Consider the following 13,484-nt stretch of genomic DNA (forward strand, 5'->3'; position numbering starts at 1 on the left):
TTAATGTTGTGGAATTTTAAAATAGAATATTGATTTTGTCATTTTTCAACCGGCTAAATGGAGTATTAGAGCATTAGACAGTTAAGGCCATCTAGATGAGTCCTAAATACAAATGACAGTCTACAACATAATCGTATTTGAGGAAGAAATTGAATCTTGATGTGTCGAATGACAAAATTATCTTTATTGTTTTTCTGTTACAGGGAAAGGTCAGTAAATGTGTCGGAGCCTGAGTCTTTGGAGCTGATGGTTTCCAACCTGAAGCCAGAGGAGACTTATACCTTCAGAGTCATTGCTTACAATGATGTCGGACCAGGAGAAAGCTCCAGTGCCTTGAGGATCACAACTAAACCAGACCGTGAGCTTGTTTTCTGATTTCTTTTCTCTTGTGTGTTTATACATGTTTTGTTATTACACTGAGTTTGTCTTGTTAAAAAAAAAGGAGTTTAGCTTAAAGTGAAATTACAAGTCAATTATTGTAATGTTTATCAAATATCAGGAGAAGATAAGTTTGGGTTAGAGTTAATATTCAGTCTGTAATTCAAAATATTAGAATTTCTTAAAATGCGTTTCTACATTTTGCAACAACCTTGTATGAGGGTGATACACAACACACATAACATATGTATATGTACGTGTAACGCATGCGTATGTGCACACGCACACAGACACATCCTGATTTTATAAGAGCTGTGTCCCCCCTTTTCTTTCATACAGTCCAGGTACCCAGTAGGATACAGTCACTACGTGCTGAAGCTCTGTCGCCAACCTCCATCCAGATAAATTGGGAGACCCCCAGTGCTCCAAATGGACCTATCTCGGGCTACAGAGTGCTCTGGACAGAGAGCCTCTCAAGCAAGGAACAGGTCACCACCATACACTACGCATGCAAATCACACCCCATTTTTACATAATTCCAATTTATAAGTGTTTGGGGACCCGTATACTAATCTGCATGTGATCCTCTATGTACTAGATGGAAATGAGGTGAAAACAGCGTGATTAGACAAACAGGAGTGTGTGCATATCTTCCATGTTAGACCTAATGCATGAAACCGATTACGCTTAAAACACGTTTGTCCCGAATATAATATGCCTGATTGATTATCTGATGGATCATGATTGTGAACCGCACTAATTGTGGGGTCTAAAGAGCAAACATATCGTCACTCCTGCCAGTTACAAACTTTTAGGTTATGTAAAGCCGAACAATTAACTATTAGCCATATCAATTAAATATTAGATTAAATATTAAATTCGAAGTCTGGCACATTATTCCATGTCTTTTTTGTTATCTGATGTGGCATTTGATCATTTTTGTGTGTTTGATTTAATAAACTTAGCAATCAGTCATTTTCCCATTTGTTTGCGTTTTTGTTTTTTGATGGGCAACTAAAAATGGAAAGTGAGATTCACCTACAAAGATTTACAATACAGTTGGAATTTGGCAGATTATTGTGCGCCAAGCTGGGCGTTTCCGGGTAGCCAAAATGTGCCCAAGTCACGTTTGACAATTTGGGGACAGAAATTCATCCAAACTACTGTATGGCCAAATCTAATTCCGGCACAATAGGTGTTCAGGCCGACAGATTTTGAAAAATTGAATTGACATGAATATCAGACAGTGACACCATGGAAATAAACAAATATGTATGCTATTTATTATATGATGTTTAGCCTGGCGTGACTTGCATCTTTTTAATTGAGTGACGTAGTCTACCGGCTGCCATCAGCCATCATTTTCTCAATTTAAACTATTTGTTCATTCATTTATTGTCATTGCCTGCCCAATTTTCTGTTGGAATCGTTAGATTATATTTTATACTGTATATCAAGAATGTGTCTTTCTTTGGTAAAAAAATCGACCAAAAAGTCTAATTCATCTTATTTGTGTGTGTTCAGAGTGTCGATGTCAATGGACTGAACTATAAGATGGAGGGACTCAATAAATTCACACAGTACACCGTTTCTGTTTTGGCTATAAACCGCTTTGGACCCGGCACTGCCTCAGAGAACATCATTGTCACCACACAATCGGATGGTAAGTATTTTATCTTTTTCTTTTTTAATTTGATGAATATTTTTCTTTTAAATCTTTGAGCTAAGCAATCAGTGCTGAAATTCAAGTTTGAAAATTCCTGCTTCTGAAACCTTTAATCTCTATTAAGCTTTTTGTATCAAGACTTGGAACTTTCATATGTTGCGCTTCATGGTTGCGGGGTTGGTTGGTTAGTCTGTGTGAGTGTGTGAGTGAGTGTGCATACATGTGCGTGTGAATCTCTTCTGCTGTCAGTCGTTTCACTGGGGACCCTGGATTTTTAATTAAGCACCTCTCAGTGTGACACTCACACACAAACGCACACATGCACACCTCTGTTCTCCTCTTTGTATGCAAATAATATGTCCTTGCATGATTGTTCCCAACTGGGATTTAAAGTCCTCCATCTTTTTACAATGTGCGGAACATTTACAACAACATACTTATCTTAACTTTTTACATTTTTGTTTACGGTATTACATTTCTGGGCATCTTGACACGTACCAACAAACAACAAAGTTATCATTCCCCCTGCTATCCTTTTTTTTGTCGTTGACGTTTTATTCACTTGAATACTGGAATGGATGAAGATAGGCAAATATTTTGATAAATTAAGTTGTTCTAGACTGTGAATTTGTTAGTTTCTCTTACTTTCAGTCAACAAGAGGCAGCAATGACAATATGAAATAAAATTATTCAAAATCATTAAATCATGCAAGAAGCCTGAAGCGTCCATTATACATTTTTGTAATTTACAATGATTGGAGTTCAATAGTAAAGTCGAGCTTTGAAATGTGACAGCTGTTAAGCAACTTCTCATACCATTGAGCTTTAAAATCCGGTAGTTTACAACAAAAAATACAGTGAGTAATACAGAGAGTAATACAGTGTTACAGCATGTCATTCACTTTTTTTAATCAGTAGAGTGATCACAGCTGTCTTGTTTTTTTGTGGACCACTTAGAAATTGCATGCATAAATTGATGAATGTCAGTGTATCTTTTTCAAAATGAGAGCTTCTGTATACAGCAAATGTTTTTGAAAAAAAATGTCACCAAACTGTGCAGATGCCTAGACAAAACGACTTTAAAGCTAAACTGAAGATCTATGTTTATCCATCATCATCCATCCATCCATCCATCCATCCATCCATCCATCCATCCATCCATCCATCCATCCATCCATCCATCCATCCATCCATCCATCACACACAATAGCGTGATGAAACTGTGAAACTTGAGTTAAGCAGCAAAATTTCCATGTTTATCCCTCTCAGGCCATTGTGCTGTCAGTTGCAAATGACGCCACAGTTGCCAGGTCACAACCAATTACGACTGAGATTGAAAAGACCGGTGAGCCGTGATTGGCTATGACCTGAGACGGCAACGGTGATGTCATTTTCAGTCATACGCAAGTGGCAAAATGGTCTTAACCTGAGGTAGATAAACACAGGAACACTGTGTTTTGGCAGGTTGGGCTGCACAAAAGATAATATTAAAAAGAAAATTTGGGGGTGAACATCCTTGTCCACAATTAACTGAAATGATATAGTATAAGACCCTCACATTTTTCAGTAAAATCAAGTAAAATGTTACTGTGCTTTAGTCTGTATCTCTTGTAATTGCTATGACTGGAATATCTACCTGGACATAAATTTGTACACCTAAGTCCCGCCCAGGAGGTAATGTCATCATAAATAAACTTGCATGCATAGACAGCGAAAGATAATGGAGTCATCTGTCCAGCTCCAGTCGCACGGCACAATGATCTGAGACTAAGTGAGCACAGATACTGACTGGTTGTATTGTGCATCTCCCCATCTGTGGCGCTGTGATAACCATGACTTGTGGCCTAATTACTCTCGCTCACACTCAAGCACACATTCGTAAGCGTACACCCACTCACACAGACACACACGCAATGAGCAGCTGAATCAATAGATAAGCTGCGGACAGTTAATCAGGTAGGTCGTAAGACAGTGTTCATTCAAAACATCTATCCATCTTCGTCTGCTTATGAAGAGGTCACGGGGGCAACAGCTCAAGCAGAAATGCTCAGACTTTGGGATCATGAATTCCTAGGCAAGCCAAGAGACATAAGACCCATTTACCGCCAAAATGTTCCAGCCAAGTACGTCTCAAATGCCAAAATGCTAAAATTCACAAGCCCACTGTTGACAAATATTAACAACAGCTCCTGATCTAAAATCCTCAACCAGACAATGAAAAACTAAAAAAGGAGAGGCATAATCTAAAAATTTTAACAAGGAACAGGAGGAAACAAAATTTAACTATTCCAACGTCAAATGAAGAGAAACAAAAATCCACAATATCACAAAATTATAATGATATTTTACAATTACTTACAATATATCACAAAATTATAATGATATTTTACAATAATTTACAATTATTGTATTAGCCTGGAAATCCAGACTCAACGCAGTGGTAGCGATTGAGTCTGGTCACAGTCACCTGAGCATACAGAGAGCGGCATGAACCAATCAGCAAAGAGCTGAAATAAAAAAATTAAAAAAAACTTGCGGAAGTGGAAAGCAAGGTGAGCATGTCTCCTTTCAAAATACATGGTTCCAGTTGCAGTTATTGTTGCAGTTTTAAGGACTGTGTTTCTGGTCATTTAAATCTGAGTTTAATGCCGAATGGAAAATGAAAAGAAATCTCTCCCACTCCTCATTTTGAATGTTGGATGAACAAAAAAAAACACATTACAGCACATGAACAAATTTTATAGCACCCATAGAAACACATGCAAGCACATGGAGAACATACAAACAACACACAGAGATGTTACAACTGAAATTTAAACCCAGATGTCATGACTGTGAGGCAGGCGTGTTTAACAATACAGTGGAGCCTCGGTTTTCGAACACAATCCGTTCCAGAAGGCTGTTGGAGAAGTCAATCGTTCGAATTCCGAATCCTATTTTCCCATTACAAATAATAGAAAACAAATTAACCCGTTCCAAGCCCCCCCCCCAAAAAAAACGCCTTTTTTAAGCATTTTTTCATTTGCGCACCGCCGAACGTAGCGCGTCGCCGACCGCGCAACTGCACCGCGCTGGTCGCATTATTGCGACAGAGCCGTCGCTGAAATTTAGAAAATAAATTTAAAGTCCTGCTGTACTTTCCGAAATTTAAGTGGACATCAGTGCGCAGGGAGCTTAATTTTGTCCGATCGCGCAACTGCAGCGCACCGCCGAAGGCGCAACCGTTGCGCGCCGTCGACCGCGCAACTGCACCGCGCTGGTTGCATTATTGTGACAGAACGGTCGCTAAAATTTAGAAAATATTTTTAAAGTAATAATAATGTACTTTCCAAAATTTAAATGGACCTCAGTGCGCTGGGATCTTAATTTGGTCTGATCGCGCAACCGCAACGCGCCGGGCGCTCAGTGTCGCATTGATTTAGGAGCGTCTTTGTGTTTTAGGATGGCTTTACTGCTCCCACTTGCTTCCTTTGGAGGCATGATTAGAGTTGATACAATCCTCAGAGTGACGAGAACGTAATACCGAACGGAGTCAGTTGGCATGCGGGTCCTCTCGGCTCATCTCGCGAGGTTCGACAACCGAATTTCGTCTGACATCCGAAGCAAAAAAATCTCAAATTTTTTGTTCGAATACCGATTTGTTCGAGAACCGGGACGTTCGAAAACCGAGGCTCCACTGTATTCCACAATGCTACGTCTAACAACTCTCCCTGGACAAATAAGACATTTTAACATACGCATTCTATAATTTAAAACAATGTAAATCTGTATGTGGCCGATAACTTGGTAGTTACAGTATATTTTTAAGTTATTATAATTCATATGTAAAATATTAGGGTTAACCCCTTCACATGGTTTCTTATTTTCAAGGGGCTGCTATACAATATATAGAATAAATTAGCCATTCTCATTTCAGTTCTTTCAGCGGTGCCGTGTAAATAAACTTTGTTTAGCATTCCTCCACACCCACTCATTCCCATTCCAGTCACAGCAGCAATGTCGCTGCATAGCACATCACTGAGGCGGACTCATAATTGGACTCAGACCCACAGCGTCTGACATTAGAAGCTGGCAAGATTGCAATAGGGATGAAACCATTAGTTTAAGTGGCTATCTAGTATTCCTCTTATAGGTGTCACAAAATGAGGTTTAATCTTACTGCGCAAACTGCTTGACTCTGTTAAACCTCTAAACCTTACTTGTATTCGGGTCACAGCTCCAACATAACCTAAAAGCACATCACCATACCAGGCTTTTACACATGGCCTCGATACGAGAGACGTGCATACTTGCAAGGAGAATACCATCACTCTAAATCCCTGAGAGTCATGTTTGGTTATACGCTGTTACAGTTGGGGCTTCTCATGGTATGTCACATGAATAATGATGAACACGAGATGTCTGCAACTGTTTGTATTGTGTTTAGAAGAGCAGGGAGATTCTATTTGTTTATTGAATGTGCTCCTGTTGCGACAAACACATTAAGTCACTTATCTATTGTGTTCAGCTTTAATGAGAATTTCAATGTTCGTATTGAGGCTTATAACAAGACAAAGTAAAATAATCTGTCCTTGAGATATAGTCATCATTTCAAAAAGATCTCTATCATCAGGAAATGCTTATGTAATAGATGCCAGTTTGCACTGCACAAATGTGCATGAGTAAAAGCTCACTCCTGAAAGCCTTCAAAAGAGAGTGCTGGGTTTGTGGCCCGGGCTTTGCATTTGCAAGCTAGTTATGCAGGTCCAAAGCCCAAGTAGGTTTGGCTTGGATGCAACATTTATTTTTTGGGCAAAATGATAACATTCGATGCACAGATGCCTGACTCTGGAACTTATTTAAAATAGTTTGTAGTATTTATATACAGTATGCGTTACACTATTTATGTCTGAATTTTCAGAAAATAGGTGATACTTTTGTCTTGTATTTTCACCTTTTCACCACTTGTATTTGTTTCCTATGCAGTACCCAGTGCACCTCCCCAGAACATCACCTTAGAGGTTGTGCTTTCCAGGGTAAGATATCTAATTTTCAAATCTTTTCAACATTTTTTTTTAAAGATATTTTTTTATATGTTGTTGTCCACCGTGTCTTCACGTGCATAGGTTTTTCCTGTGTTGTTTACTTGTATGTGCGTTGTGAACTCTGTCTTGTCACCCTGGGATAGTGAGAAACGTTATTTCGATCTCTTTGTGTGTCTTGACATGCAGAGGGATTGACAATAAAGGAGACTTTGACTTTGACTTTAGCTTCCATTTTCAATTTGAACCCCCCAAAACGTGTCATGTGTTTTGGAGCCTCTGATGCAGGTCAGAGGAGAATTCATTCATAATAAATGGGACAAGGAAACATTTAACCAATAAATACTTGATGCTCAGGCCAAACAATACAGAGAATTAACACCATCACCTATATGCTAAACATGCCAAGTTTGATTCATTTAACCTGTATATCATAATATACAAACATAAACTTTATTTATTTTTAGTATGCACGTTGACAGACGCTTAAAACAGACATCAGCTTTTAATTAAGTTCGTTGTAAACCACACAAACGATTAACATGATTTTACCGGCTGTGATTGATTATGTTTATTCTGACTTTACAAGTGTGACATTGGCATCAGTCAACCGTTTCCCTCTTGTGAACAGACCTCATTTTACTGATTGATATCCACCGCAAATATGTTCACATGTTGCCATGTTCATACACTATTCACATTGATTCATGGGAAGGTTGTTAAAAAAATAGCATTCAGAGACAGAATCAGACATTAAAAAAAGGAATGTAATAATCTTTCTGACAGACATACCTAGAACATAGACCCAAGGTCTTGCGTCATGTATTTGTCCACAATTTGAAGGCTAAAAATGCTATTCTGTTCTCAGCAACAATTAGATACACTAATTATTGTGATGCTAACCCCGAGCTTCATGATTTTGCTCATTGTGAGCCGTTCTGCTGACTCCTGGATTCTGCGTGTGTGTAGCGTGAATGTGTTAAATTACTACATTTTGCCTCATTCTAATTTTACATTTTTTTTCTAATTCAGCCGCTTGGTGATGAAATGCTTTCTCCATATGAGAAAATGTCAGTCTTTATGGGGTCTTGCTCCCGGTCATCATAGTAACAAAACCCTTACTTGCCATTGTGGCTGAGCCATGATATAAAATCGCCCTGCCACAATCCAAGTGATTATCACCAGATTGCTAAGAATGGATGCTACATGTACTATAATTCACTATCATTTGTGTATTTTGACATTGTTACTCCTTTGCATAAGAGAGTAAGTCTAATTTAAAAATGTAAATGGCCTTCCTCCTGAACTGTATCATTTTTCCTGACATATATTTAGTCCACGCAATTCACCATCAGAGAATACGAAAAATGATTCCAAATATAATGTGGACGGCTCATAATTCATGTCCATAAAGAGGTGGTTCAGACTGTCTGTGGAGAGCTGACCTCATTTAGTTTCTGTCTGCTAACGTTCCTGAATGTGATTGATATTTCTCTGCTTAAAGGCCTGATCAATGCATGATGTCAGAGCTGCAGATTGATGTCAAGAAACAGTGAATGGACTTTTCTTTTCAAAAGACTAAGTTCAGATCAACAATAGCAACACTGTTGTTTTGATAAGTCATGATCATTCAAATTATTGTATTTGTTTTTTATGTGTTGCAGATTTAAAATTATGTATTCATTTATTTATTCATTTACTTATTCATGGACCTGTTGCAGATTTAAAATTATTTATTCATTTATTTATTTATTTATTTATTTATTTATTTATTTATTTATTTATTTATTTATTTATTTATTTCTCTGATTAAACACAAAAACACATTATTCTCATTGTGTTTTCATACATAAATCATATTTAGAACCTAAATGTTTTTTTGTTTTTTTCAGAATGGTCAGGGCCAGCTCTTCTTTCAGTCAGTGTCCCAGCTGGCTTCGGTATATTTGAGCTACAAGCATCCCTGCTCATGCATGCGGGCGATGTGGCTATGAAAAGCTTTTGAAATGTGAATCAAAATGAAAAAGGGATTTGCACACCTGTCCCAGCCTTAATAATGTACATGCACATGATGTGAAGCAAATTTGGTATTTGTTTGTCTGGAGGCTTAGCAGATGTTGCCATGCTGTTGACAGAGCAATGTTAGACACATCAAAAGTAATGAAATGCTGAAGAGCTTCCAAATGCATTTTACATATGTAGCGGGTAGAAGTAGAATATTTTACGCTTATATTGGATTATCAAGTGGCACTTTATCCAGCGGAGAATAGAGGAAGATGAAGAGATTACATTTCTTATGAATTTAGACTAAGCATCTGGGGTTGAATGAGCTTCGCCTGTTGTTCCTAAAGGCTCTTGATGTTGTTGGGCTGTGTCTTGGTTGACAAGACAGAGGCAACATCAAGTCATCAGGCATCAGGGGTAGTGTCTCTGGACTGGTAGACTGAATAGTGGTCACCCTTTTTCAAGAAGGAGAACCAGAGGGTGTGTTTGAACTGTATGGGCTCACACCCATCAGCCCCCCTTGCAAGGTCTATTCAGGGGTTCTTGAAAGAAGGTTCCATTTTGAAGTCACTTCACTGATTCAGAAGATCCATGTGGTTTTCATCCAGGATCAGTGGACAAGCTCTCGGTACTCAGAAATATCTTAGAGGAGGCCCTGGAGTTTTTCCCATTCAGTCTACATGTGCTTTGTGTGCTTGGAGAAAGCATTCACTTGTTTTTTTTTTAATAATAATAATAATAATAATACATTTTATTTATAAGACGTCTTTCAAGGCACTCAAGGCTTTAATGCACTTTTTGTGTTCTTCCTATTTTATTCCCATAGTAATATGTAAGTGAAATTTATTGGTTAACTAATCACTGCATTCCAGTGTATCTTGCTCCACCCTTTAGTAACGACAATGCTAGGGTTTGTATCACAATGGACGGGTGCAACAAAGTACAAGAGTAAAGATCAATTCTTGACCGAAATTGCAAAAACAACAATCATAACTGCGAAGCGTAAAATTCAAATTCAAAGTGTATTCACTATAACCCATGCTATAAAAACAGGCGGTGACGCACAATCGCAGAATTTTAACGTGAATGTTTTTGCACTCTCGAAGGAAGCCAGACTATAACTAACACAAACTTGACACCATATTTAATTTTTCACAGCTGAAAATAATTTTAATTATATGCATTCTGTATCAGTGCTGTGCCCTCCACTGTGCTGTGGCTCAACTAAACAAGCAACATCAGACATTCAACATTCAAGTCCAAATAAGAAAAATGCAGCAATATTGGTTGGACCCAGTCAGTTGTTAGCAAACTTTGAATCCCCCTGCTGTTTAAAAGTTGGCCCGATCAAACCAGCTTCTCAGCAATCAATTTCAAAATCTGCCATTTCCAGAAGATTCCTTTAGTCAGTGGAGCATGACTGTCAAAAGGGCTGCTTTTGTTGTATGCTTGGGTGATTATGTCCTTGTATGTGTATTTGCTTTGAATTCTCTTAGGTGCTCAGGCTGGGTATTTTTCTGTCTGGACTTTTTTAGGCTGGATGGAATTGTGAAGACATCCACTATACTATTAATTTAACACTTTTATTTACTTTACTCAACTTTTATTACCAAGCAGAAGCAGTTTAATCGGTTTCCTGCTGATTCTTTGTGAGATTAAAACCAATTTAAGTCATAACTAATGGAACAGCAAAACATCCTACTAAAATTACTTTAATTAAATTACGTTATTTTAGTTTTTCTACATCAAATATTTTATCACTAACTGTTTTTTTTATTTTGTTTCACGTTGCCCCATTGGACCCCCCCAAAATAACCCTTATTTGGCTTGCGATTTCTTCTTCCCTCGATCATCGAGAGAGTCTGGGTTGACATCTTTTTTTTTTCCAAACACAGATTTTCACTTCTGTCCCTATTAAGTTTCAGTTTAATCGGAATCATATAATGGTACGACTGGAGGTCCATGATCAAAATCCACCACAATGATTTTTCTTGCTCCTTATGTATTTATAGCTGCACCTCCAGCTCAACTGTAAGTGTCCCTGACAGCATTCCTAGCCATCCTCAAACGCTGGTCCGATTTGGGCCTTTTCAAACAGTTTCAAAATGTGTTGTTTTTGTCAACAATACATTTGTACACTACTGGACGTTCTTAGGCCATGAAAAATATATAGCACTAATTTTATACTGCATTAGGTGTTTTTAAGGTTACAAGGGTTAGCCTATTCTTCTATTGTAATTGCATGTTATTACTACAGTAGTAGTGGTTGTACCTCAATAACAGGCTTTTCAAACTTCTTGTCAGACATATTTCTTCGAGCCATGTTTTCTGAGAACCAAACATCCTAGAGATTAAAAATGTAGTTTTCTTTTTGTTTTGTTGTTGTTTGAGTGCTGAGGGGATCTCCCGCATTCGCTGCAACTCTCTGCTTTGCAGAGGTTTCAATGTTTTGTGGTGTGTCTTCAAATGTTTCTTCAAATCAGAAGTCTTTGAAGTCAGACAACATTTTGTAACTACCAGACTGTAAAACAAACTGCAGTACTTTCCTCTTTAGCTGAGACAAGCTCAGAATAGTGACTGTATTTTCAGCTTATAAACATGAATCTCTCGTCTTCTTCCGTTGTTGTGAATGTTGCTGGATGAATGGTACACATGAGTTCTCAACATTCTGAAAATGTGACTTAACACATATGTGATGTTACTCCTCAACACGGAAGAAGTAAGCGCTTACATACTATATACTGAAAATTAGCAATTATCTTTTTTATCAAGGACAATGACAAACACAGTAACATACAGTGACTTATACAAGTATGTTCTATCAGATGACTATAAATAGGAACCTTTTCGATTTCTTTTTAACAACAAAGTAAAACGTTATTCAGGTGTTTCATTACTCAGTTCACTGTTCATCAGTGGGTGATGCATTAGTTCTTCTGCCGGCCAGTACAGTCCCCGCTTGAACTGAACTGAGAAAAGAAAAACGTTCGTGAAATAACTCCATTCCGTATGTTAACTCAAAAGATGTGTTTGTTTGAATGAATCAATCAAGGATGTCACAATACTAATTTGTCTGTTTGTAACCATTGGAGCTCAAATCTTGATAAAAATGCTCATGAAAATTGAGGTACAAATGAAACTAAGAAAAAAAAGACGCTATAGGAATAATGAGCAGCAGCTGCAGCCAAAATAGGAAGGCATAAAAGGATGCGTAGAAGCAATAATAGCTGCAGTTATAATAAATTAATGTGTATCCCCGGTGACAATAACCAGATTGTAGGGTTGAGCAGCGGTTGCATTGCAGTTGTACAACTTGCTAGCCGAATGACTGCCAACAAAATATAAAGTAGGAACGTTGGTTAAGCAAGTGTGGCAGCAGCCCTATCATATTGTAAACTTACCACATACGTATCATTTCATAAGCACCAGCGAGGGCTCTCTAGACCATTGATATCAACCAAAGATCAAACCAAATTGTAATTATGTACTTTTATTAATACATTATCGAGAAAGTGATAGTGGGCAAAACAAATACTTCAAATGTATGAATTATTTGAAAACTGACATTTTTTACATCTACATATGCTTGAAATGGTGAATAGTCTTAATTTATTTTTGTCAAAAAATGTGTCAACTTATATTGTGATCATAAGTGGAAGAATTTCAAATCTGCATGGGTTCCTTTCACGCTGGACAATGCACCACCCCTCTATGATACCTAATTTAAAATCTGCAAGGTAGTTTTCACCAAAATAAAAATGTATAAACAAGTAGTACTGTATAATACTGTGATGGCTGAATACCAACTAACACAGGCAGACTTTTTTAAATTAATGTTTTTGGTTAAATCCAATCAGATAATGTATCCAAACAATGTGCAGTGTTATATGTTATTGCTAAATATGTCCAAAATTGAGTTGACCCCTTCTCACTTCTCTAAATAAAGAGGTTATTCGTTCTCCTTCATGGATGGTTTGCCACTGTGTCCCACTGTCGGAGTTGTTCCAACATGTATTTAACTTCTGTATTGTTTCCATGGAGACCACACATCCAACTGTGTGCTGTCAAAGTGACTAATTAGTTAATGAAGCGCACAGTGATGCCAGGCCTGAGGAAGGGAGGTGAGCGAGAAGAGGAAAAGACCCAATATGGAGCTATTTGGCAAACAGCATCCTCTCATCTCGCCTGCTCCCCCTCCATAATCAGTTCTGCTGTAATCAATTAGCAGGGTGAGGAGACGCATGGGGAACAGGTGCACGCGAAATGTTAATGAATTCTTCGGTGGCCCATGTCACTATAACATTGGTAGATTGTTTAACTTTACTGCAGTTCACCCTTTTCTGTACATTTAAGCAACAGATTTGGGCAGAGGCAGCATTTTGTGCATCATGTGGCCACTTTGCTTCTATCACAAG

At 37.9% G+C, this 13,484-nt stretch overlaps 1 protein-coding gene across 6 annotated transcripts in view; it reads left to right on the forward strand.

Moving 5' to 3' along the window:
- The window catches only part of dcc (DCC netrin 1 receptor), a 249,177-nt gene that overhangs the window by 157,417 nt on the left and 78,276 nt on the right, over positions 1–13,484 (forward strand). For all 6 annotated transcript variants that reach the window (XM_088391100.1, XM_088391099.1, XM_088391101.1 and 3 more), the window contains exons 9-12: positions 204–358; positions 718–866; positions 1,903–2,041; positions 7,010–7,059. In XM_088391100.1, coding sequence (XP_088247226.1) covers positions 204–358; positions 718–866; positions 1,903–2,041; positions 7,010–7,059 — 493 coding nt within the window. The remainder of the gene's footprint in view (positions 1–203; positions 359–717; positions 867–1,902; positions 2,042–7,009; positions 7,060–13,484) is intronic.

The sequence above is a fragment of the Syngnathus floridae genome, chromosome 12 (assembly GCF_059516105.1).
Source record: "Syngnathus floridae isolate MCC-2025c chromosome 12, RoL_Sflo_1.0, whole genome shotgun sequence".
Classification (NCBI taxonomy): Eukaryota; Metazoa; Chordata; class Actinopteri; order Syngnathiformes; family Syngnathidae; genus Syngnathus; species Syngnathus floridae.